Genomic DNA, 27,304 nt, shown 5'->3' on the forward strand with positions numbered 1-27,304 from the left:
TAATCCATAGGGAATCCTCTCACGAAGTACTAAAATACTCAATCCTCTCTGAAAATAGTCAAAGTAGCTATCTTCCTATGAATAAAAATGGAATGGTTTGTCATCACAGAGTTCACAGTAAGAAAGTATTTGCAAGTGCAAATACAGCAAGATAATTATTTTGCTCAGGAATCCATGAAATCAAAAAACAACCTAGAAAATGTCTTGCAGCATTTATTTGACTAAATGCTAATGCCAAGAAGATTTCTGAAATATAGCCACATTCACTAACAGTACCAGACCATTCACGCTAATCTGAACTCTCAAATTAAAATCCTAAATAGAAGTTTGTTCTAAATGCTATTGTCTTTTCCCAAACAGACATTAAGTCCCCTTTATAGCTATTATATGGTTTTTTCTGCAATAGAAGAACATCTAGTACACCTGATCAAGAAAGCAGTTTTCAGAAAAAAAACCCAAAACATTCTGCCCTGTTATAGTCATATGCCTTTGCAGCAGACATACTTGAAACTTGGAAATAAAAAGAATCAAATAGATTCCAATATGGAAGTGCATTTAAAAAGTTGGGGAGAAGATGATGCAATTTGTTAACACAGAAGTTCTCATGTTAAGGGCCCAGTGGCTAAGGATATGAGAAAGGGCTGCCCCGTTAACAGGAGGAGGACAGGCCAACAGCACAATATTACGCATGTCCAGAATGTTCTGGAAAGCAGAAAAGCTGATAATGCCACATAAATAATTGCTAATTAAATATTTGCTACTGGTGTCTACTCCATTACAAAAACATTTGTGTATCAGAAGAAACACGTATCACGTTTTAATCTCTTGGAGATGCTGTTGCACCTGCAAGAGAACAGACAGCAATATAAACAACTGATACTGTAACCACAGGTGAGGACACACAACACACACACACTCAAAAAAAGCCATTTATCTGAAAGACTACATACCATCTTAATGTCTGGTCTTCTGTTTTTTTTGTCATTCAGACACCGATCAGCAATTGAAAACATTTTATGAACTGAAGGTACATCCCAGTCACTCATCTTTTCATCAACATAATCCTCAATAGTTGCTTCCTCATCCTCAATTTCATCTTTTATACTTAACTAAAAAGAGAGTTTGAACCAAGAGCAGATAACATTGTAAGGATCTGAACAGCCTATAAAAATAAACTATAATTTTTTATTTATCAATTATTTTATTATACATTATTTTCATTAAAACAACATCATAAAGCAATTTTGTTTGAGCTGCATTATACAGCTTTAATTTTCTCCCACTTCAAGGCTAAGTTTCCTAGTGTTGGCTCCTTTTTAAGCGAATCACGATCAACATGAAGTATTTATGTTTACTCACAAATATACAGGCTTAAGTTTGTATAATTTCTCTTTTTCTGTCCCTTTTATAAAGCCTCTTTTTTAAAAAAAGCACCTTTTTTTTTTTTTATAAAGCCTCATTTTATAAATGCCTTCTGTTTCTAGTCTCAGTGGCTAAAAGGAAACTTCTATACTGAAATCAAATTTTAAATCTCACAGGTTTAGTCCAGAAGTCTCCAGTTCCAACACACTTGGAATGCTAGGGATGCCATATGATCTTACACTGGCCATTCTCTTTATGCTGCCAAAAGTACACTACAAGGATAAACTTGCTTCAAATCATGCTTCATATTCCTTTTTAGATCCTATCTCTGAAGAAGCTTGCTTCAAAAAAACTGAGTTCTCCAAGGTCTTTACAAGCTCAACAGGATAACTATTATGCTACTCCAAAAGATATAGCTTAGAAGGAAAAAAAAAATTCTATTAAAAATACACAGGTATTCCTAAAGCTGTGAAAGAAAGTGATCTGCTATCAAACAGTATGGAACAAAACAAATCAGAACCTTGATGCTATTTCATACTTAGTAAATAAATTAGTAAAAAGTATTTTAGGAAAGCCTTGGATTAAAGAGTTCAGAACATGATTTTAAACTATATGAAAGACTAAATTATGAAGAGCCTTGTAAGATTTTTAATTCAAGAGAGTAAGCTGAGACATTAATTTCCTAAGTAGTAAAACAGAAGAGGAAATTCAACCCACCCACGTTCTGCAAAAAAGCCCTTACATTTCAAACGTCACTAACTAGGGTTAAAAACACAAGGTATTTGTAAATTATTAGTAAAGCGTAAAGAAACAACTGAGATGAATAGTTCAAAATGTTCCAGGGAATGAGGAATTATCAGGGTATCTAGGAGTATGCTGATAAAGCACAATGGTATTACAACAAGAACCAGTACCAAACCAAAGAATTCCAGTATCAGATTGGAAGATGACAACCTTGACGGGTGAACAATCTACCAGCCAAGAGATAAAAGTTTCAGACTCACCTCTAAGACAAACAGCTTATTGACATAAGTGCTGTTTTCACAACTACATATTTTGATGACTAATTTGATTGTCTCAGAACCTGTTAACTGACTATGATTTCATATAAAGTGATTCTGGAGCAGGGGGAGGGGAGGAGAACGCAAAAAGAACGTACCAGTAACTGTGGCTCTCGGTTTTCATCTACTGGAGGAAGACCCGTTATTATTTCCAGTAAAACCTAGGAGGAAAGAAAAGCCAAAGAGAAAATGAAGCACAGCATAATCCTTAACACGTGTACCATTTGCAAGAAGTATCATGACCCCCAGACTTTCAAACAAACACTCCCAGGATCTGTGTTTGTCCAAAGATATAGTCATCCATATAATTGATTGATGTTGCTGTTGTTCCTACATTTATTTTCAAAAACTGTTATTAGCAGTATGGCTTACGAATTTTAACAAATTTTTTCTCAGCCTATATGGTGTTCCTTCAAAGCAAGGTGAAAGGATTTACAAAATATTCAGACACAGTGTCTGGCCTATCCTCCCATGAAACTAAATGCCATGAAGGAAGTGGTCAAGACTCATTAGGGTCTTGGATCTACTGGATTCATTATCTTATGGATATATGTTAACTCATGTAATGGATTCATTATTCTTCCAAATATTAAGCTCATGTCTTTTTTGTACTCAAGTCTAAGGCAAATCCCACATGGATACTGTACTTTTGGTGCTGAAATACAGTGAAACACATTAATTTTGAACCGTTTTCTTGATTTTCTTTTTCAGCCTGGGTTACACTTCTGTGCAATACTACAGAAGCAGAAACAATGTTCCACATCACTTCAAACTACATTTAGCTAGAACTTGGAATATTATTTTACTCTGGTCTTTCACAAAGAAAAATCAACATATTCAAATGATTTTAAAACAATCAAAGTTTAGAAACACTATCTTAAGAAAACATCTATTGGGAAAAAGCAAAAGTATAGCCCAGAGTAGATCATTTAATTTTGGATATTCTTGATTTTATATGCTTTTTACAAAACATATTTATAATTTTATAATTTACCAAAAAATTCATATACTGCTTTCCACATTCTACTTACTACTCCAAAACTGAAGATATCAGATTTAGGCGTTATCTCTCCTCGCAGAGCTTCAGGTGCCATATACGCTGCTGTTCCAACAATTCTTTCAGTCATGATTGTCTGTGTGAATGTTACAGATGCTCTTGCAAGGCCAAAGTCAGAAATTTTGGGTATGTATGTATCAGTTAATAAGATATTTGCACTGGGGGAGAAGGGAGGGTTAAAAAAGAAAAAATAATTTTTCAAACCAGTACAATAATTAGGTTTTGTAACAGATTACTATCTTTTTAGTAACCAAATGAAAACTGCTATTTTGACTGCCTTGAAAGCTATTTATACATAATTCATATAACAAATAATGTATGAGTTAGTTTTGTTAAAAATTGCTTGATTTTGAAATGGATTGCTCTAAATAAATCAAGAACTGACGGCCAAGATCCATCTGTGTTTTTTATTGTGTGCGCATGCAGTCACACATAAAAAAACCACTTTCTTATAAGAGACCAATTAAATTGCACTTATGTTTTGGCTTTAAGAAGGACAATAGAGAAGACTTAGCTCTGAGAAGACTTAGCTCTGATCAACTTGTACTGGATCACAGCATGATTCTTACAGTCTAAATCTCTGCTCAGAACTAACAAAAGCAATTTTTTATACCTATTATCTAATACTATGTCAACCATTACAAATTCATGTGCCAGAGGAATACTATTCTTGTCTTGGAAGAAAACCAGAACACTTATTACTGCTAGAATAATATATGTGTTGTGTTTCCACTTGATCTCCAGTTTTTACTTTCCGTAAAAAAAACCCCCACCCTGACAAACGAGGCTTACCTCAGAGACCTTAACACTTTCATAAAATATTCAGTGGGATGAATTACAGCATAAATCTACTGGGTTTTAAACTTGTAGCACTTGGAACCATTTTAAAGTCACTTAATATTTCTGTAATCCTCATTTTCTGATCCTCTTCTGATTCCCTTAATGGAACTGTAAGAAAACCACTTACATACACATATAACAACTTACTAGAGTAAGCTGTTGTATGTACTCACATACAACACATAACACTTACTAGAAACTTATATTTCTAACTTCCCCTTGCTCACCAAACCTTAACAAAATCAACACAGCTGTAAGTCAGAACAGTGGTAGTTAGTTGGTTAGTTAGTTCTAGCACTTGGTGTTAGAACTGCTGTAAATAATATAAGATCACTACAAAAGGCCAAATGCTAGTCAAGGGATCATCCACCAGTTGGTTTCATATTTAAAGCTCAGCTTCTAAAAGAAAGAAATCTGAGCTTCCTTTCAACTTGAGTCAAGTCCAGAGAGTGGTCATTTTTTGGATACCTCACAAAGAGCACAAAAGAAACAAGTTTTACTGCAACTGTCAAGCTTAGAAAGAGAAATGAACTATTCCTTTGGCATAACCAAGCACAAAAAACTGTGAACAACTGTGAGAACACCCATTCAATCACGTAACACTCTAGCCTAAAGAAGCTGTTCTAGTGCCTGTGTGGTTATGAATGGTCTCCATATGTCACAGCAAAATAAAGACTGAAGTTAATCTTCTTAGATCTCTCTTCATCTAAGTTTTACCTGGAAGTGGCAGCACTACAAACACCAATTAAATTTATTGAACTATTCACACTACAAGTTGCAAAATGGAATCCAAACAAAAAACAAAGCAAACCCCAATTCTGTAATAAGATCAACTCACAGCAGTTAGGGCAGAAGTAACGTAGGGTAAAAAAGAGCACCCCTTCCAGTCATTACACTTCTCCAGAGGCTTAAGCAGGGAAGAAAGAAGAAACGTAAATTGTCAAAGCAGCGAGCACATCCATGAAGCAGCTGAAGAAAAGGCTTGTTCCTCACAAGCTGAAAGGTCACAAAATTGAAGTTGCCTATATTTAGCAGAGGTGCCAGAAGCCAGAAAGCTATTGAAACATGTCCAATCAGTCAGCTACTGCTTCTTAACCCTCAAAAGGAGTAAGGCATTTGGGGCTTTTCTTCAAAGACTTGGACTACTTTTTAAAAAACCCCAGTACTGTAAACTGTAGCAAGAAAGGGGAAACAAACAAGTAGACAATAACCCCTTCACCCCCCCCCAAAAAACTCAACCTAAAAAAAAACACCAGAAAACACAACTAAACCCTACAACAAAATCTCCCTTTTCTGAGCTCTGATAACCCTAGGAAAAATTCTAGCATAACAAACAGTTAACATTATTGTCGAAGAACCCTGAATTTCATAAACCTGACTGAAGTAATTTTACTATCTTCATAAAAAGAAGGAGTAAATCAAAGGAGATACTGAAAAAATATTATAGAAAAGGAAAAAAAAAGGGTGGGTTTTCATCTGAAAAATTCCCTATTTAAAAATTCATTGTTTCCTAATAGCAGCTTTTTTATTAGCAGCAGTTGTGAACGAGCAGAACTTTCTGCATGTTCTTGCAGCGCTTGAATAACCATCTGGTAGTAACAGATTACGATATGAGCTACAATTTACATTACATTATACAAATTGCATTTATAACACAAAATTGTAACTACAGTACAAAATCTCATGGCTGGAAAGCTGTCCAGTGGCTAAGGGAGCTGAGGTTGTTTAACCTGGAGAAAAGGAGGCTCAGGGGAGATCTTATCACTCTACAGCTACCTGACAGGAAGTTGAGCACAGTGGAGGTTGTTCTCTTCTGCCACAACTATTTGGACAAGACGAAATGGCCTCAAGTTGTGCCATGGGAGATTTAGATTGGATATTAGGAAAAATTTCTTCAACAAAAGGGTAGTCAAGCACTGGAATAGGCTGCCCAGGAAAGTGGTTGAATCACCATCCCTGGAGGTATTTAAAAGACATGTAGATGGGGCACTTAGGGACTTTGTGTAGTGGTGAACATAGCAGTGCTGTGTTAATGGCTGAACTCATGATCTTCAAGGTCTTTTCCACCCTAAACAACTCTATGGTTCTAATGGCCTCATAATTATCTTTAGGAGTCTGTACTGGTCATGTCCTTGAGGCACAGACAAGATTATGGTGATGGATGTCACTTGCAGAAAAGATTGTGCCCTTGACTGAAGCAATGTTTTTTGAAGTTTGTTCTCTCTAAAATTACATTAACAGGGAAGAAAAAGAAAAGAAAAGAAAAGAAAAGAAAAAAAAGAAAAGAAAAGAAAAGAAAAGAAAAGAAAAGAAAAGAAAAGAAAAGAAAAGAAAAGAAAAGAAAAGAAAAGAAAAGAAAAGAAAAGAAAAGAAAAGAAAAGAAAAGAAAAGAAAAGAAAAGAAAAGAAAAGAAAAGAAAAGAAAAGAAAAGAAAAGAAAAGAAAAAAAAGAAAAGAAAAGAAAAGAAAAGAAGAAAAAATAAAGTAAAAATGCAGCCAGCAATAGTATGCAGCTTTTTACCTTTTAATATCTCTATGAATATGATTATTTTCATGCAAAAAGTTGATGCCATTTGCTGTACCTTGAACAATTTTACATCTTGTATTCCAAGAAATTGGTGGAGTGTCATTCTTGATTAAGAAGAGAGAAAGGCAAGTAAAAAAAGGTGAAAATGCTATATGTATATATATATATATATATATATATATATATATGTATACGTATGCGCGGTCACATAAACCAAAACAAAACTTACAAAAACCCCACAATCCAAAACGGACTTCTTGCTATGGTTTGTTGTTTTCAAGTAAATCATTAAAAATACTACTACATACCTTTCTTAATTGACTTGGGCAGATATACATGCATTTGTCACATCCTGTTCTTTCCCTGCATTTTGCCGTAGATTAATTCACCAGTTGCAAAAAATGTTCTTGGTTAATATTCGACTCTGACCCTACAAGACCAGCTGCCCTGCAAAGAATCTGTATCTACCACACCTTCTACTCCACACTGGCACTGATACCAGAACCTTTAACCCAAAACAAATAGTTCAAAGCAATCCGCAGCTTTTACTAACAATGAGAAGTCAATGTTCCAGTGTTTTTGGATTTACCACTTCTCAGGAGTTTAAGTTTTATTCATGTTACTAACTAGACCTTAGAAGTGAGGACACCTACATTTCAAAACCACTTCTTAGTCTTGTCAGTGGCCGAGAGAAGAGGATTACAATATCTCACCATTCCACCACCTCCCCACCTGCTCAAAATCCAGACTAGATGACATAAGCAAGAGTCCGTGCCTCAAAACACATCCAGTGAAGTCACAAAATGAAGTTATCAGCAAGAACATTCAGTAAGTACATTCCTCACCTATTTGACCTTATCAGAAAAAGATTCTTTCTGATGTATAGATTCTGATTTAGATTTTTTTATTTATATCATAAATCTGGCTCTTCCTTGTAAAGGACTCAATTATTTCTATTGTAGCTTTCAATCATCACCAATATTTTAATCTCACTGGATGATAATGGCCAAAGTTACATGGATGAACATTTTCATATACATCCTCGTCAAGCAATGTCCATTTCTACAGATAAATTTGCACTGTCCTTAAGTAAGACTTAGTGTCTCTTCTGCACTGACTCAAAAAAAATAAAATAATTGCATATGTAGCAGTGTGTGCAACTCAATCAAACTAAACTGAGGCAGCAGTGATACCAAACACATCAAATCCTCTCCCCAGGCACCGCTAATCATTCTCATCCTAACACCACTTCTTTCCTGCTATTTGTGCAACCCTGCAGAGGAAATGTCTCAAAGTGAAAACTAAAAATTTTTTTCTCTAAGGATTTGTTTCAGCCTGATCAGGTTCCTAATCCAGCTCTTCTCCAATTTCCAAATGCTTGAGCCAGAACAACCAGAGGATCAGTGCAGAAAAAAAAAAAAACAAACCAACATTTTTAGATCTGGGGCCACGAGGGGTTGAAGTAGTACCAATTTAAAATGTTCAGCAGGTGATTTGTTTAGTATAAAGTAAAGGAGTTTTTGAACTCCTTCAACAAACTAAAATGGGCACTGATCTACTAGCTTAAGTCTGACTTACTATTGGTATCACTCTGTCTGTCCTTCATAGAACAGAGTTGCCTTGTCTAACAAAAGCAACTTATTATTTATTAAAATCCAAGGCTAGAAGATACACCATTTGATTAAAACAGAATAAAGCATTGCATTTACACAAAATAATAATTTAAAAAAATGTAATTCCCGTTTATTTAGAAAGAGGTAAGTAAACTATGAGCATTGTGTTATAACCACTATCACTAGGACAATGAACAAAGGGCAGTTTCACAATCCAGAATCTCAAGAACAAGCAGAGAACATGCCAATGTTAGAACCGTGAACAATACTGCAGCACCCTTTGCACTGCTTCACACAGGCACAGCAAGTCCAAGCTCCTGTGCCACTTCAGGTACTGGTACATGACATTGTATCGTCATACTGATTTGACTTTAATCTATCTAAAACATTTTAATAAAATGTTATTGGAAGAACACTTGTTCTCGTATTTTCTTCTTAAACACAAGAAGCAAGTAGCAAAACATCATTTGGCCATTACAGTTCAGTGCTGTTTCAGAGACATTCCACAGATACTTACACTTTAGCAAAGTAAGACAGTTGGAGGCTAGAAATGATTTTACTTACCAGACAAGCAAGTCTGTCAAGCAATGAACCGTTGGGCATGTATTCATACACCAGACATGGCTGAGCACCATCACTTGAGAAACCAAGTAATTCTACTAGATTTTCATGCTGACATCTAGAGCAAAGGATAAAAAAAAAAAAATCTGTATATGCTCTGAAAGACTCTGAACATTTGAGGAAAATACAAAGCAGAAGGGAACATGACTCCCAATTACTTGTTTCAGCTCTACTGCACAGCCAAGTTTGTGGTGATGCTTGAAAACAAACATAGTCATGCTGTATAAGAAACATTCACACCATGAAAATCACTAAGTTATACTACAAACACAAAGACTGTATAAGACTGTACTCACTTTGCCATCAAGTTTATTTCCTGTTCAAATTGCTGCTTCAGGTCCTGAACACTAACATCAACCATCTACAAAAGGAAGTTTTTGATGTTAACATTACTGGATATATTGAAACGCATAGTTATTAATTTTTTTTAAAAATGGGATTGTAAACCTTTCTTTAGATTAGTTACATGTAACAAATAGTACCTGCTTACTCAGCTCAAAAATGAAGTATCACAACATGACTTTTAATTCCTTGGAACACAGTATCATTGGAGAAATGGATCCAATTTCACCACAGTCACCAACTTACCATTCACTGCAGCTACCCTCGAACAGCACTTACTCATTACAAAATTAAATTATTCACACAAACCAATGGTTATGAAGACTAAAATTCTGTGGCAATACCTATTTAGCTTGTGAATACCTATATGAATCTGAAATGGAAACCTCCTCAGCAACCCTTCCCTTGTGCCCCTTCTCAGCAGGGGAACAACTGGGAGAGCACTCTCCTCTTCCTGACAACTTGCCTGAGCCACTCAAAGTGAGCTACAGAGAAGGCAAGAATTGTTTCATGTGACTGTGTCAGCTCATTCATGGGACTACAGGATAAGGTTCTCAACCCAACTAATGTTTAACATGGTGACATTTTTTGAATTATATCATTCTACACTTTTCAAAATAAGCAAGATAAACAAGTCTATACTATAAAGTAAACCTTCATTAAAACAAAAAAAAAACCAGGAAACTCACAGCAACGAGCTTCTTGACTGCCACATTTCTGCCATTGATGTAGCCTTTGAATACAATGCCAAAGCCGCCTTCTCCCAGTTTGTTACCTCCAGACGATTCTGGTCGGGCATCAAAATTATTTGTAATGCTTTCCAAATCATGGAACAAAAAATTATGGAAATCTGAAAGACATATTTGACATTTAGCAGAAAGCTCTCATTTCACTTAAGGAATAAGAGTATTGAATAGGTTTCCTGCTTCAGTTCTATTAAAATAAAAACTTGATACCACAAAAATCCTGACACAGTGGAGCTCTACTTCCAGATTCACGATGAAGATACCAGAAAAATAAAAGGAAAGCAGATAAATAACTAGCTATGCATAATTTTTTCCACAACTAGCACTGTAGCAGCCTTCTGATTCTATTTTTTGTTCACAGTCATAATACAGGTAATAGAAATTAAATATGCTGCAGATCACAGAGAGAGCCACGCTGCCTTAGATGTAAAAAATATACCTAGATCACATCATGTTTCTGGCAGTAACACAAAAGTGGACCTTTAGGAAGGAATAGATCAACCATATGCTCTCCTAAAATGCCTACTTTAGTCATCTTTTCTCCAGCATTCTTAGTCATTTCTGACATGTAAAATCCAGTTTTAAAACACAGGATGCTGAACAGTCTATAAAAGAAGTATTGGAAAAGGGCAACAGGATTATGTGTGGCACAAAATAAATTGCAATGTAACTAACAGTCAAGTCTTCCATCATGTTAGGTGACTTGTTGGAAATGTGAAAGATGCTGTTTCCCAGAAATGCACAGTGATAGAATGGAGTCATCACTCTCATGCATTGCTATGATTTATTTCACACGGGGTGAAGGACAGATCACCAAAAGACACAGTACTTAATTCTAGCAAAGTAATTGCCTACCTGTGTTACTGGACTGTGAACTGCTGGTTTTTTGACTTAAGCAGGAAGGATCTGAATGTTGCTTTTCAGTACTCTGAGCTAAAACAGGCTTTACAGATGCTGCTTCTTTTTCCTGTACAGGTAGTTGTTTCTCATGCACAGGGAAGGTTTCCTGTGAAGAAAGAGGTAATGTAACTTCTTGTGGCATCCTTACAGGTTCTGAAAATGGAATTTAGAAAGAGTGTTAACTACATTAGGAACCAGAAAAAAATCCACATAATATTAATGCCAGTATTTTTTAAAATTAGAAGTCCCATAAACATCATGAGGTTATATTCTGACACCCTGGGTCAACTCCAGCACTCCTACTGAAACCTGGAATTCTTATTTTAACTGTTATTATAAGTAATAGAAAGTGGAAAATATATCCACTTTGGGTTATTTTCATCTAATCCTTTCTGATTTTTTAGTTTCTGTGAAGCTCTTTAGCATCTCAGAAAACTGAGAACACAGTACAAAAATGTACAAGAGTAATAGTTACCTGGAAGCAACAGGCTTGCCGGTGCTAGTAATTGATTTCTAATCAGTAGATCTACAAGATCAGCAACTGTACAGTTTGTTGTTCCCCAGTCAAAAAGCAACTCACACGTGGGACTCTTTCCCATTTGTACAAATGCCTCAAATCTCCTTAAAAGATAAATTAAGACCAACATTAAAAAAAAAAAAAAGTGACCCGAAGAAGAGAGATTAAAGGCAAATTACTCCCCCTCAAAAAATCCCCCCAAAACCATCCAAAAAACCCAAACCAAACCCCACATCAAAAAAAATTCTAGATGTACTGTACAAATTCACTAATATTCTGAAAATGCAGCTAAAACCATAAAAACATTCAAAATCAGGGGAAAATATTGCAAAATATGGGGAAAACTAAGGTAAAAGCATATATACATGGTTTAAGGATTTTTGTCCAGGACACATAATATACTGGCACATGGGACTAACAGACAAGAGAAGGTCAGCAAGAGACAGAGGGTAAGTCAGAGCCAGACCAAATGGAGAAATAATTAAGTGTTTTCTGTCCATTTGGCATCCGCCCTCGATTTTGAATGTTTTGAGATGGGCATTAAGCAGAAATTGGGATCTAGTATTCTGACTGATTTATTACTATTATAGAAAGACAAACAAAGATTTAATGCTAACATCATTAGAAAAGACTGGAAACCCAAAATGATACATACAGGATTTAAAACCTCACAATCTTTGAAACAGCTTCGGGATTCCACAAGCCCTTCAAGCAACAAGGGGTTCATAAAACACTGCAGGCATTACTTCTTAATTAAACTCGTGGAGAGTCCGAGGCCTAAACCTAACATTTGTTGGACATTTTCTTGGGAACCGTGAATTGGGAGTTACAGACTAGTAGTCTCGTGGGCACAATGAGGTCAATCTTTACTAGTAGGATACAATTACACAGCCAATGCTGTATTGCTAAAATTACATGTCTGTGGCTCTAATTAAGGCTAATTTCCTTAGTCAATTTTTCTTAGGCTTGTCTAAAAACTGAGCTGCAGAACAATGAGGAGTAATTACCTTGAGTTCCCTCGGGACACGGCACTGTAAGATATAAGTACCTACTTGTATAGCACACAAACTGCAGCAAGTTACAGTAAAGGGATGGAAAACGAGGCGGACACCGGTATGGGATGGACAAGGCGTTTACGTTAAACGGGTAACACACGAGGTTACGTTACAAGACTTTTATGTAGGACCTTATGTGCATCTGGCTGTATCTGCCTTCACCGGACGGGTTTGTTATATCCATGGCGAGCCTCCTCCAGCCCTCCTGCGGGTCGATGTGGTCCGCCAGCCGCCTTATGAGCCCGTAGCTCAGGCAGCGGACGAGCGTGGAAGCCGTCACAGGCTCGCCCATCCTCAGCTCCTGGGGAAACAAGCGGCGCCGTCACTTCTCTCTCGGGCCGACATACCCGCGCCCTGCCCCGGCCACGGCCCGGCCCGGCCTCACGGCTTCACAGCCGCCTTCCGGCCCGCCCGCGATCACTCCCCGCGGCGCGGCTCCTGCCCACCATTCCCGGTAGGCAGGAGCCCCCTCAGCCCCGCAATCGGCGGCAAGATCCCCTGAAGCCCCCTCACCACCCGCGCCGGTTCCCAGCAGCGACACCCACAGCCCACTCGGGACCACCCGGCACCGCTTCCCCTTTAAGAGGGAGGGGCCAGGCCAGACAGGGCAACGCGGAAGCGCTCAGCTCCCATGCCACCTCCCCATAGGCTGTTCGGGATGCCCCGCCCCCCGGCGCGCACCATTTCCAGCAGCGGGGAGGGGGGTTCGCTCTTTTCTTCTCTTTACCCCCGGACCTGTGTGAGTTGGTTCCGGCCTTAGGCCCCTTTTCCCGTCGGGAGGTGGCGTGGCGCCCCCTGGCGGCCCTGCCGGAGGCTCGCGGAGCCGCGGCCCGCCCGGCCCCCATCCCGGCCCCTATCCCGGCCCCCATCCCCGCCTCCATCCCCGCCTCCCGGCCTCCATCCCTGCTCCCATCACTACCTCCCGGCCTCCATCCCTGCCTCCGTGCCTGCCTGCTGTCCTCGCTCCCTCCCAGCCTTTCAGCATCCTTTCCTGTAGCCGCTGTTCCTATCCGCCCCCCTCCCTCCCCGTTTCCCACCCGCTCCCGTTGCAGGCGCGGCGGGTCCTGCCTCGGGCAGGGCAGGCCCGGCCATGCTGCCCTCCTTTAGTTACCTGACCGAACACAGCGGCTTCCGCGGCACCATCAAAAACTCCCCTGCCGACTTCGTGGTGACAGAAATCGAGGTGCCCGAGCGCTTCCCCGGGGACAGCGGGGCTGACCTGCCTCAGGAAACGAGCGAGGCGCTGCCGGAGCGGAGCGAGCCGTGCCCGCGGCAGCCCAAGCAGCGAAGAGCGGAGACCCCCGGCCCGGGTGCTCCCCTGTGTCCCCGGGGGGCTGCGCCCGGCACCGGCAGCTGTGCTGCATCCGCCGGCCAAAAACAGCGTGAGGGATCGCCCGAGCCGAAATCCGGCCTCGAGGAAGCCAGACTGGAGTCCTTACTCGGCAAACCCATGAGCGAACTGCTCGATAAGTTTGCTTGCGATCTGAAGGAAGCGTGGGGCTTGGAAAAAATTCCGAGTGCTGGCACTAGGGAGCTCTCGCTAGGAACCAGGCTGGACAAGAAAAGTCGGGCTGATTTACACAGTGCTGTTCGGCAGAAATTCCCCTTTTTAGTCACTGTTACAAAAGACAATGAAATGATTGTAAAAGAAAATGCTGATTACAGAGAACTTTGTCAGTTAGTGACTGAAAAGGAAGCAAGTGACTTCTTTAAATTTTTAGATGCAAAGCTAGAAAATTCGACGTTTTCTTTTGAGCCTGATGGAAACAAAGAGCACAGAAAAGTAGTTCACCACTTTCTCAATAGAAAATTCGGAAAACTTTTAGAAACAAAGTCTTTTACTGTGACAGATGTCAATGATCAGCCTAATATGTCAATAACGGTACGGTTTCGAGAAAAATGTGGGTCCAGGAAAAGGTCTGCTGGTGGTTCCCACGAAAAACAAGGTGTTTATACAGGTAAATACTACATTTTTATTGAAGGTGTGAGGTATTACGGTGTTCTGTAGTACGACTGAAACTCTGAATCATTCTTCTATGACACATAGGCCAAATTCACTCATTTTTTATGCTGAAATAAATCAATATCAGTGTAAATGTAGTTACATTACTTGAGAATGACATGGATGAATCAAGTTACTGGAGTGATTTTAAATTACCTGTTATGTGATAATGGTTACAGTTCTTCTGGTTGTAGCACTAACTGTGCTGTTCACAGTGTGTTAACTTTCCCTTAAAAGTAACTGGGTGATGTTAAGAGGTGTATCTAGATGTTGAACAAGTTAGGTCAAATTTGATATATGATCTCATTCCTACAAGCAGTTGGTTTCTGATTTAGAGAATGTTTCTAGAATACATCAATGCATGTCTTTTTAATTGTGTTTCATTTACTCGGGTACTGTTTTTAAAGGCAGCAGGGTTTTCTGTTTGTGTTGTATACTGTGTCTTTACTTTTTCTGTGCTGAAAAAGTCCCATTTCCTTTATTTTTGTGAGTGGGAAGACTGTTTCTTTACAGTTTCAATGCTATTACAGTTTGAGGGGAAGAACGTGCCCATCTATCATGGCAGAACACCTGTACTATTTAGAAGTGCAAATTCCCAGTAATTCTGAAATGATTGTTTCAGCTTTCACCCTTCAGAAAGAAAATCTAGAAACACTAGAAGCAATCGGCTTGTTGGCGGCAGAACTTGATGTTCTTCCTTCAGACTTCAGTTACACTGGCATCAAAGATAAGAAGGCTATCACTTTCCAACCCATGGTTGTGAAGAAGGTGACTCCTGAGAGGTACTTAGAATCTGGGTGCATTCAGTTTGGCACATAATTTTATATGTTAATAAGTGTTATTAAATTAATATGTTAATAATCTGGTGCAATCATTTGAAATGTTTTACTCATGTGTCTTCCCTTTGCCTGTATTGGAGGACAGTGGAAATAGCTTTTTGTGCCTTTAGGGAATATGCAGCTTAGCAGTGAAGTTCCCCAGTGGGAAATTCGAAGAAAAGTGTTGCCTTTCTCTGTATTTTTCATAAAGCAAATATACTGTATTGTCTGGGACAGCATTCTTGAAATTCATGCTCAGGGGATCCACCCACTACCTGGAACTGAGAAGAAGCCTATGCTACAGGATGCAACAGGTTTCCATATACTGTCAAAGTACTGTCTTGTGATCCCCAGACAACAACTTAAATGCATTACAGTGCTACAAAACTAAATCATTACAAATGTACTTTCGACAGATGCTGTCTTTGAGTGTTAAGTATCAACTTCTGTCATGTTGTCCAGTTAAGAAACACAAGGCTAAATAAAGAAGATATCACCAAACCTGAGGGAAGGAAATACATTCTGAACAATGTGTTAGTAATACAAGATGAGCCTTTCCATTCCTCATTTTTGTTACTTTTTGTAGCCAAGTGAATGATTAAAAAAAATATATATATTAAGTTTACCACAGTAACAGAAAAAATTTTCCAGAGTCAAAACCATAATTTATTTTTTCCTCAGCTTTAACTTTGGTCATAGCAACAAAGTACCCTTTAGGAAAGAAGAAAAATAGAATTTATGGTTTCAGGATTTATTACTAAAGTAAGTGTATATGAGTGGTAAAATTCCACTGCAAATTGGGCTGTAGGGCCAGTTGTCCAAGAGATAATTAGCAAAACTTTGCATTAGTGCTTAAATGATGAAGCAAAATAGGTAAATGCATTCAAACCACTACTGCAAAAGAAGAAATAAGTAAATTTTATAAATAAACAACTTATTAAGTTATTGAAATACTGCTTAGAATGTAAGATTTTATGCTGAAAGTTTCCTTTATTTTGGATTACTGTTATTTACACATAAGAACAAAGAGGTTGATTGGATATTTTAAAGGACAAATACTTGAACTGTCAGGTGTATTTCCAATTACAAGCATGTGCAAGCACATTCAGGCAATCAGTGTGCAGGGAAATTATGTTTTGGAGTTGTTTTTTTGTTTTTGTTTTTTTTTTTTTTTAATGAAAGGAAGGTTTTTAGAACTGAAAAGTAAATAAATGACTTGGTTTTCAATTAAAAAAAAATTCAAAATTCAGGGTAGTTACCTTGAGAAAGTTCAATGAATTGCTTCATTCCAATATCTGTCAATATCCTATAAGTGCAATTGACGCAAATATTTAAAAAGTATTTGTTTTGGTTTTCTCATGATAGTCTGCTTTACATCCCACTTTATTTTTAAGAGCTTTTTAATTCTAATACAAAGGTGAAGAAGACATTTATTAGAAGTTGGATAGCTTTAATAGAGGAGGGTTTGTAATTTCTCCCGCTTATTTATGTAGGTTGAAAGAAATTGGAAACAAAATCGAAAAAAAGGGCATGAGAATATACAACATACATTCAACGTACCAGCACCTCAGGCTTGGTCAGCTGAAAGGCAATCACTTTGACATAGTTGTGAGAGATCTACAACAGCACAGTCATGACTCCTCTGCAGATTTAAAAAAAAGAATATATGAAGCAATGGAAAATGTTAAGGTAAGAAAAGCCTCATGGTTGCCAATCATGAACAGTTTTAATTCTTTGCTGTTAAAAAATAACACTTTTAAGAAGAATGTTTTCAATAGGACAGTAATGGCAGTATTTCCTGATTTTGATGCTTCTTGTGGTTTTATGTTTTTCTTGCATTACTTATGGAATCAGAAGTAAAACTGCCTTCCGAGGAGGGACCACAAGTGAATTCATTCTGTGTTATGGACTGCAGACCCCAGAGTGGTGCAGCGCAAGACATGGGAAATTCAATAGCAAATGAGTATGGGTATATGAGCCATTGCTGCACAGACCTTAAGACAAAGCGATGGGTTTCACTGCAGGACTTGAAGGTGGAAAGAATATAGTTACTTATATGTATGTGTGTATATATGTATATATATGCATAATACATATGTCAACTGGTTGCCTTCTCTGGTTGTGTGAGGAACATGCACGGTCAGCTTAGGTGAAAAACTTCCATGGCATGAACACACGTAAAATGCCCATATCAGAGAAAGAAGGTCCCCTGAAATTCAGTGAATTTTGATGCTGTTATCCTTAGTCCCTGAAGAAAACTCCATCATCAGACATTCTTAAACTAAGAAAAATTAAAGCAAATAACGGAAAGAAAAAACTGTAGGTGTTTTTTACAGCATTAATTTTCTTGCGTTATTTTTCTAAGTAATAACTATAGTACAAATTACTTTAAGAGGATTAATCCAGGAATGAAGTCTTGAATGAAAACTACCCAGTGTGCATAAGCAAAATATATTACATGTATTTTGGAAATATTTTTATTATTGAAAAAAACATTCAACGGTACTATAATGCTTTTCTCTCTCTTTGCTCCATCTGACTTGTTTTGTTTTGCTGTTTGGAAAATAAAAACAAATTCCTACTATTGTGTTTCCTGCTTTATTAGATTTGCCTTACTGGTCAGGTGATGAATGACGAAAGAGGATGTGTATTAATCCAAACTATGGATTTTTCACCTTCCATGAAGGCAAAATTGCATATGGGACCTATGAATGTCCAAAGTGAGGTTATATAATTTGAACTGAATAAGCATTTCCAAAACAAATACCATATGTTTTGTCTTGTCTATTCCATGTATACTTACTATTTTCCAGAAAAAGGTGTTCTCATTGGGTCACATGACTGATTTTACTTCTCACATGTGACCAGAACTCATCAGGAGATTTAAAATCCCAATTAGCAGAAGTATTCACAATAGTAGTAGAATTATATAACATGGAAAAAAATTAGTATTTTTCAGAAAAAATGTCCAGCAGTGTTTACTGTTCATTGCCCATGCTATGCCGCATTTGCCTGAGTAGCAATTTTGTAATCCGATGCATATAAAAAGCTTGATTACTTTGACTTGACCTGTAGTTGTATTTATAATAACTAACTATATAGAAATAATTTTGTTTCACTTACCTGGGTTTGTTTTAATGATGTGAAGACAACAGTAGAACTTGATTGTCTTTTTAGATGTTTCTAAATTAAGTGCCAAAATATTGTAATGAATCATGAGTAATGCTTTTGTTATGTATTATTTCTGATTAAAACCCCCTGTTTGTATGCATTTGGGGTGTGTGTGTTAGTCTTACTTACCATTGGTCTTACTAATGGTACCTGATACTTTCATGCTTTTAACGTACTTATTCTTTACCATTCTAGACAAAAGGTTTTGTAAATTACTACGGACCTCAGCGATTTGGACAAGGACAAATTGTTCAGACAGATCAAATTGGATTGGCTTTACTGAGTGAAAAAATGGTATTTCTATTTTGTAATTTAAATAGCTATTGTCAAGACAATTTCACATTACTGTTGCAATGTCTAGGGCTAGAGCTATGCTTCCCAGTGAACAATTTCATTTGTAAGAGAAACCCATCTGTGTGCTGCAAGCAATTGTCAGATCAGTTTTGACAGCAACACAAGCATGAAGATCTTCAAACTGAAACAAATAATCTTTTTTTAAGCAGCAGGTGCAGATTTAAATAGTTCAGGAAGTGATTTTTCTGTCTGTGATTGGAATGTGATTGCGATTGTCTTCATGCCACTTGGCACTAAAGTGGTTGCGTTCCATACAGGGTTTCAATACTGAAATGAAGCAGTCTTTATACAGTGTTTATTCATGGTTCTGATTGCCTCCTAACTTTGAGCTGGACCTCTTTATCCTGTTTGAAGTCTGTTTACTTCTTAAAGAAGTCACATAGGTTCCTAAGATACGATTTGCTTTTTCAATACCATGGTAATTTATCTGCTGTATAGAAAAGATTGCTGCTTTCCATTATTCCTTGGCTACTTTCCCAAACTCTCAGTTCTGAGTGATTGCCCCTTTGTAAACTAAGGAGAGCTTATTTCTTAAGTAATAATTCATAAGATAAGAGAAATGTACTTTTCAATGTATATGATACAGTACTTGGCACAGGTCTAAAGATGAATCACACACTACAAAGTCAAGGATACCTGAGTATCCTGTTCTTCTAATCTTGTTTTGATTCTAATAAAAGTCAGGAAAACTTATCTTCCAAATATAAGAATCAAGGTTTGAGGGCAGCGCATGACAGTTAGTGTTGATGCGTCTGACATTTTGAATTCTGGTATGCTGGCAGGTGCCAGTCCCTGGGTAGTAATGATTTAAATTTCTACTCTTAACTCAGTTACTTTAATTTAAAACAGGTAGGAACTAGTACCTATGTTAAAAATGCACCAGTGTGTTCTTTCACAGTCCAGTACGGAGGAGGACAAGAACCAGATGTCACAAATTGGTCTAAGTGCAAGCAAATTGAGTGGCTCCACTGATGTTGCAAGTAGCAGAGATTACTGTAGTGTTTCCCTTGTCACAGTGTCGTCTAACCTAATATAGATCAGTATTTTTAAGAAAAAAGGAAAAAAAAAGATTGTTGTCCCTTTGTATGAGACTGTGGAAAATGTTCAATCTAAATTAGGCATGAAGCATGCAGTAGGAAAAGAAGGACCCTTTCTTTCAGGATAGAAGGATGACAATCCAAAGTGGAGAAGTTTTAACTGGATGATCAAGAAGAGTGGCTGATTTTTCACAGAGCTTTGAAAACTGTCTTGTTTTTAGTCTCAGTGACTAAATCTTGCCTTCAGTTTGAGAAGGAACGCAACACATTGTTCTGCGGTTCATGGCATTTTCTGTGAAAGGGAAAATTTGACTTTGCCCTTAAAGAACTGATACGATTTTGAGACCTTGCAGAATATATTAAGACAGAGTTGGATGCATGATTGTCTGTATAGTGCACAAATAGTTATATTTAACTGCAAAAAAGTAAGAATTAATAATATTCTTCTTTAAAGGTGGAAGCTGTGAAGTTGTTCTTCACACCTGAAGATACTGATGATCCCATAAACAACGCAAAAAGATACTTTCTTCAAACTGGTATGTCCGGTTTATTTGTCCATATGTTTATTCAGAGTCATTATTGTGAGAGTAACGTGTTGCTGCACAGGGAGATACTTTTTATTTTCCCACTGCTTTATGCCACTTATACTTTATTCTGTGGAACTCCATAACACTTGAAAATTAGATGAGAATGAGGCCCTAAATGTGCAAAATAGTGGAAAATTATAGTGCTTCAGGTGCCAGAGAGTATAGAAGCAAACATTGTATATCACAGTGCTGGAAAAGACTAAGATAATTTTATCATAGGATTTTGGCCTCCTTCCATCTGTCTGCATTGGGAATATAAACTTATTCTCCCTAATAAGAGAAGTATACAGGAATGTGGCACCCAACTAATACTCAGCACTTAACACATCTACTCTCTTTCTGTCTTGGACTAAAATCAATAAAATATGTCAAAAGCAGAATATACTAAGTGCCCTGTTTGCCGTATTTATTGCTTTTGTCGTTCACCTGAACTTTCTGCCCAAAACTAAAAATTTGGAGTTGCTCTCAACTTCAAATATATTTTTTCTTTTCAAATATCCCACATCTATTAGCCTGCTTACCTATCTATCTGTAGATTGATAGAACAGTTATGATATATAGCTTCAAATGACACAGATATGTTTCATTTCACAAGAAAATATAAGATGAATCATTCTGTTCTGTACATTGCTGTATGACGCATGGAAAGACATTGATGTGGACTCTGAAAGAAGCTGCTTGCCTTTTTCCTGAAAGCAAAAGATAAAAGGCTATGCAAAATGCTTCATCAGGTAATCACTGGTAATGAGAAAATATGTAAACCATAAAGTATTAAATATACAATATTGATATAGTGTAGTACAAATCTGATTAAATGTATTTTCATCTTGGTTGAGGCTCAGACTTCCGAGTGGCCAATGTAATTTGTACCGTTAAAATAAAGGCATGTTTTTACCACTCTGAAATACATGTTCTCAAATGATGCAAGGTAGTGGTTTGATGTTCTTTTATAGCTTGTTTTTTACTTTGTTACTTGATCTAAAAAAAACCTTAGGACTGATGAAGTATGTTTCTAAAAAAAAAAAAAAAAGGCAAACTAGACTGAATAACTGAATGACACCTATTCAGCTATTTTAATTTACATTACATGAAATAATAAAATTCATGGGACTGTTGGTAGGCTATTAGATGAAGTTCGTCTAACATGGTATGTGGAAGGAAAGGAAATAATAACCTAAAGGCTTAAGTGTATTTTTTCCTCTCAGGTAATATTTGAAAAATCAGGGATTACTTACATAAGTATTTTTGTTTATACCAGAAGATGCAAAGGGCACGCTTGTGATGCTGCCAGAATTTAAAATAAGAGAGAAGATGTTACTACGAGCTTTAAATCGCTATGGTGTAAATCATGAAGGTTGTACCAAAGGATGGCTCAACATTCCTCATTCCTTGCGCATATTCTATGTCCATGCTTATTGCAGTAAAATTTGGAATGAAGCAGCATCATATAGGCTGAAGATTTATGGCTTAAAGGTGGTTGAGGGTGATCTTGTCCTCTCAGAAGAAAATGATAAAAGCATTTCCCTGAATGACAAGGTGAGTCTTCCCAAAGTAGTTTCTTGTATAAAAAACAAAAAAAAAAAAACCAAAAAAAATCACAAACAAAACCAAAAAACCCCAACCAACTTAATACCCTTGAATGCATACTCAGACATACACTAAAGCCTTTATTTTGGTTCATTCCTTAAAATATTTAATATTAGTGACAAAGTTGAAAAATACAATCTAGCTTTTTTTTTGTTTTACCATAAACAGACGTATGAGCTAGACATATATTAGCAGCTTTTATCTGTTTCGGCTGTTCATTTTATTCAAGTGGGAAGAAGGAACAGAATGTCAGAACTGATGCATGTGAGAATTTAGTCTACATGGTGTATATCATGCTCTTCTTAGGATCTGACTGGGGAAACCCTTCAGAGTGAACTCTGGGTGTGCCTGTATTACTAGTCAGTGCAGATCTGAGTCTTGCTCCCAGGTCAGGCTTTCCCATTATATACGTTCCTGAGTGTAAGCCAGTGGTGAAAGGTGGCCTCAGACTGAACTGCTAAATCTCGTTGCATCTAAAAAGGCAAAGCATGTTTAGCACAATTTCTCTGATTGTGGGTCTAAACTGTTAGCAGCTATTCTATGTAGAAAATGTAATAATAATAATTACATTTATTCTATGTAGAAAATGTAGCAGTCTTGGGAAAGTAGTAAGGGGGCAGGGGGTGCTTCTGGTTGCCCACAGCACAACCTGGGAGCTGTGCATGTAGCCATGGGTGAGCCAATGAGCAGAATCCAGCAGGAGTGTTTGGTACCAGGTTTTTGGCATGCTGAAGTCCATTCTGAAGCCATCTCTTCGTTTAGGGTTGGCATACCTTGCTGAGAAAGCAACTGGGTCTCTTCTCCCAAGTAGCAACTGATAGGACAAGAGGAAATGGCCTCAAGTTGTGACAGAGAAGTTTAGATTGGGTCTTAGGAAAAATTCTTCACCGAAAGGCTTATCAAGCACTGGAAAGAATGCACAAGGAAGTGATTGAGACACTATCTTTGGAAGTGTGTGATGAGGGTTTAGTTGTGGACTGGGTGGTGCTTAGGTTTACAGCTGGACTCAGTCTTTTCCAACTTTGATGGTTCTATGATTATGTCTTAGTCCTGGTCATCAGATAAATCAGAGAACTGTGCAGTGTTCTACTGCAGAATTAACAGGAGTGTGAATAGGCAGAATGGAATTAATTTCTTTTGGATTAATCTCTTAAAAAGGCAAAAGCACTTGGAAGGTAACCTCCAGTCCCTATGGAGTGGATTCTGTTTCCACTGAGATTTTTCTTTAACAATATTTTTGAGAATGAATGTTAATAAAAAAGTGTATCAAATGAAATTAAAAGCAGAGGTATCAAATTCAGTATTGAGTTACTGAGTTTTATGTAAATATGTTCCTATTTAATATAGAACATTTTTCTTCATATTTTTGCTTTTGCTGATGCAAAAGAAGGTTGCATTGACTTAGTTAACTTCAGACTCAAAGAATATTAGTGGTAGCCAGCATCAGTAAATATCTATTGCAATGCCATCTATCAGTAAACTAATTACTTTATATTAAGCATATCTTAAGATTTTTTCCATACCTGAAAGAGTTTATTGTCCTTGTAGCAGTCAAATAACATTAGAGTCCTTTACAAGTTAGGGAGTACAATGCTCAATTCCTAAAACAAAGTATATGTTTTTACTTTTTAAAAAATTGGTGATTTTTTCTTAACTTCTTAAATGTCTTGTCAGGTTCATGTAGTCACTGCTTCAGAAGAGTCAGCTACAAAGTATTCTATATACCAAGTAAGTCTGCATGAAAAATTCTGAGTTGTTGATCTCTTTATTTCATTAAAATGTTTTGTTTTAAATAAAATGTGATTATTTTAACTGGTATAGTCTTCTTCCCTGCCAGAATGCATATTAAAGAAAACATATGTAAACAAACTTCACTCTCATAACAAATTTCCTTTGTAATGGAAATAAGTGTAGTGTCATTTGCAGTATGGCAATATTTATCATGAAGCTGAATACTTTGAAAATTTTTCAGTCTACTGGCCTGAAAAAATTTCAAAAATAGTAGGCATTCTAATTTTTTAAGGTTTCAGAGTGTGTAGTTGTGTAGTCTTACATGGCAACTGAATGTCTTTATTGTTGTATCTTTCCCAACAAGCAAGGAAATTCATTTTAATGTGTTCCTAGTTTGTTGTAGGAATCCTGATACATTAATTATTTTTTTCTGCATTAATTGCATTTGACATACCTGCAGTGCTCCGGTTTACTGTTTCAGGCCCCAAAAAACACAAGGTTCAAAAACACTGTTATTACATGTATTTAAAGGAGAATGGGTGTTATTTCAGATATGTTTGTTTTTTTGTTTTTTTTTTCTTTGAAGGTGGTTCTTCCAATGGTGGGACATAGTATCAAGTATCCCAATAATAAAGTTGGGCAGTGGTACCGTGAAAGACTTTCTAAGGATGAGCTGGAAATGTGCAAATTCAGAGTGTCTTCATTACAGCTGAATATACCTGGATGCTACAGACTCATTTTGAAGAATGTTCAGAATCTGTCTTATTTTTTGGAAGGTGATGAAAAAGGGATCAAAATTGAGAACAACCATCTGAATGATTTAAAAGTCTCTCTTCATATATCGTTTGACCTTGATCCTTCATGTTATGCAACAGTCTGTCTGAGAGAAATAATGAAATGTGACTTTTAAGATTCCACTTCATGAAAGATTACAGGAATATTGTACAATGTGGATATTTTATGTGTAATGCCAAGAACATAAGGGAGAATAACAGGTTCAAGTCATGAACAGGAAAAATTTGTAGACTAAGATTCATACAGATTAGGAAAAAAACTTATGAAAATCCTTTAAATGCGAAGCATTGGGGTAAAGCTGTATGTTATACCAGGCAAGTCTAACAGATCTTAAAGAAACCATGGGCAGCTAGCATGAATTTCCTCTTTGCATAGATATCTGACTTGCAAAGTTAAATCCTGGAAAAGTATTCACAGCACACAAATGTATCTTGTATTTCATAGTGGGTTTTTTTAATGTTTTATACTAAATCCTGTTCAAGCAATAATGTTAGAAGTTTGCAGCCTACAGGTATCAAACTGAATAGTTATTGTACTGAGGTTCACTAAACGTATTGTGATTTTATTTTATTTAGGCACTTAATGTTAAAAGGTAAAAGTCCTTAGTCGACAGTGACAAATCATCTGTTTACTTTATCAGACATTTGATGAATGCCCCAACTTAAGTCAATGCTAAGGGTTCCAGTATAAAGTAGTGCACAGTTGTCAGTGCCTTTTCCAGTAAGCTCCTCAAGATGAGGCGGTTACTTAACATCACTGAAAAACCATTTATAATAAAACCAAAACTATGTTATATTGTTTACAGGATAAAGAGTCTGTTCCTGTTACTGTGAAGCCTTATGCTAGCACGAAAATTATTAATGGAACCAACTCTGGAAAAAAAAACTTTTCTATTTTTTTCTTGATTAAAAATAAAAAAAGAGGCCATTAACTGTGATAAAAATGAGTGCATTTGTGAAACGGTGGAGAACAAAAAAAATATAATTTACCTTAACTTTAGCAAGGTGTTTGGCACTGTCCCACAATATTTTTGAAACCAAGTTAGGATGTTTTGGTTTGGGTGAGTGGACAACCAGATGGGTAAAAAGTGGATGATGAGGCTCAGGGAGTAGTGGTTAACAGGTCATCTTCTACCTGGAGTATCACTGGGGTATCTTCTGGGCCCCATCCTGTTTAATGTCTTTGTCAGTAACCTGGACAAGGGAATGGAGTTTACCTTCATCGACCCTGCAGGTGACACCAGATTAAGGGATCAAATGGATATTGTGGAGGATCAGGCTGCTGTTCAGGGCAACCGAGACATGCTGAAGGAACAGGCCAGCAGGAACCATATGACATTCAGGAAGAACAAATGCAAAGTGCTGCCTGTGGGAAGGAAGCACCCATGCAGCAGCCCAGGCTGGGGAGCAGCTCTGCAGGAATGGCTCCAGGAACCTGGTGGGTGGCCCAACATGAGTCAGCTGTGTGCCTTGGCGGCACAAATGACCAAGAGCCTCCTGGATTTTGTTAACAGGGGCACAACCAGTAGGTCAAGGGAAGATATTACATCTCATTTTTCAGTGCTTGTTGGATCACATTTAACCTCTACATTCAGTTTTGGTTCCTAGCACAAGAAAAAGAGAAATAAACTGGACCAAGTTCAGCACAGGGCCTCTCAGCTATTACAGGACTGGAGCCCTTGGTGCTGAGGACATGCAGAAGGAACTGGGCCTCTTCAGCTTGGAGAAGATATTTTCGGGGGGGGAACCAACAGCTCTCCAGTATCTATGAGGAGGTTAGCAAAAAGATGGAGCTAGGCTCTTCATAGTGTGGCAGGAGGTGTTATGTTCCACTCTGGAAGACAGAAGTAGCTTTTGTTTTTCTGCCAATAAATCCCTTGGAGTGAATAAAGTAAATCTAAACCAGATAATTGGTGTTTACAGATACATATAGATATAGGGTTTATTTTAGAACAATTTACAAAGGAAAACAGGTATATAGCTGTTTTGGTAGTTATCATCTATAGTAATGTCACAATATAAAGGCATAATGTCACAGTATAAAGGCATAAAGATATCACCCAAAAAATGTGTAAAGGAAAAGAGAGAAAGAGAGGGAAAGATTAAAGTTCGTGTTCACCACCCAGAGGTCTCTTATGGACTTGGTGGTTGTTGCTGGTGTCTTGGTCCATCAGGGAGCGATAGTGAAAGAAGCCTGCAAAACATGAAGTCTTGGTGGGTTTATATACCCTCAGAAACCCTCCTGGTACCTTCCCTGTGTGTGAGGGGGAGTTGCTGTTTTTGCACAGTCATGCTGGCTTTGCAGGAATGAGTCAGAGGTTGTAGGTGCTGGGTTTTGCACAGTCATATATGCTGGAGGAGGGTGGTGTGTGGGATTCGGAGGCATCCCCTGGTAAAAGTGGGGCCTTCTCTGGGGTAGTGGTAGGTGTGTGCACTGAGGGTGTTTTTTGAGATAGCCTGGCTTGTAGGAGATAAGCATCACACACCCAGAGACTCACCACTGCCCTCCTTTATATACGCATCACAGGCCCAGAGACACACCTGAAGACTTGCCACCAGGCCTCCACAAAATTAACTGTAGGC

At 37.6% G+C, this 27,304-nt stretch overlaps 2 protein-coding genes across 4 annotated transcripts; one reads left to right on the forward strand and one right to left on the reverse strand.

The window, feature by feature from the left end:
- IRAK4 (interleukin 1 receptor associated kinase 4) lies at positions 1 to 13,852 on the reverse strand. Of its 3 annotated transcripts, none has more exons than XM_027892922.1 (12): positions 13,752 to 13,852; positions 12,772 to 12,941; positions 11,544 to 11,689; positions 11,024 to 11,221; positions 10,112 to 10,272; positions 9,377 to 9,441; positions 9,024 to 9,138; positions 6,841 to 6,950; positions 3,455 to 3,638; positions 2,522 to 2,584; positions 951 to 1,109; positions 1 to 843 (listed from the first exon to the last, which is right to left on the reverse strand). In XM_027892922.1, exons 2-12 carry the CDS (start codon positions 12,930 to 12,932, stop codon positions 811 to 813), a joined length of 1,395 nt encoding a protein of 464 aa, XP_027748723.1. In that variant the 5' UTR covers positions 12,933 to 12,941; positions 13,752 to 13,852; the 3' UTR covers positions 1 to 810. The 3 variants fall into 3 exon arrangements, with proteins under 3 accessions (XP_027748723.1, XP_027748724.1, XP_027748725.1); XM_027892923.1 differs by lacking the exon at positions 13,752 to 13,852 and adding an exon at positions 13,154 to 13,172; XM_027892924.1 differs by lacking the exons at positions 951 to 1,109; positions 13,752 to 13,852 and having other exon boundaries at positions 12,772 to 12,998.
- On the forward strand, positions 13,367 to 26,631 carry PUS7L (pseudouridine synthase 7 like). The gene is made up of 8 exons (XM_027892921.1): positions 13,367 to 14,598; positions 15,265 to 15,424; positions 16,954 to 17,149; positions 18,827 to 18,925; positions 20,477 to 20,558; positions 21,868 to 22,145; positions 23,871 to 23,924; positions 24,514 to 26,631. Exons 1-8 carry the CDS (start codon positions 13,731 to 13,733, stop codon positions 24,835 to 24,837), a joined length of 2,061 nt encoding a protein of 686 aa, XP_027748722.1. The 5' UTR covers positions 13,367 to 13,730; the 3' UTR covers positions 24,838 to 26,631.
- The last annotated feature ends 673 nt before the right edge of the window (positions 26,632 to 27,304 follow it).

The sequence above is a fragment of the Empidonax traillii genome, unplaced genomic scaffold (genome assembly GCF_003031625.1).
Source record: "Empidonax traillii isolate 1590-97213 ecotype Southwest subspecies unplaced genomic scaffold, ASM303162v1 scaffold374:size1477467, whole genome shotgun sequence".
In the NCBI taxonomy this organism is placed as follows: Eukaryota; Metazoa; Chordata; class Aves; order Passeriformes; family Tyrannidae; genus Empidonax; species Empidonax traillii.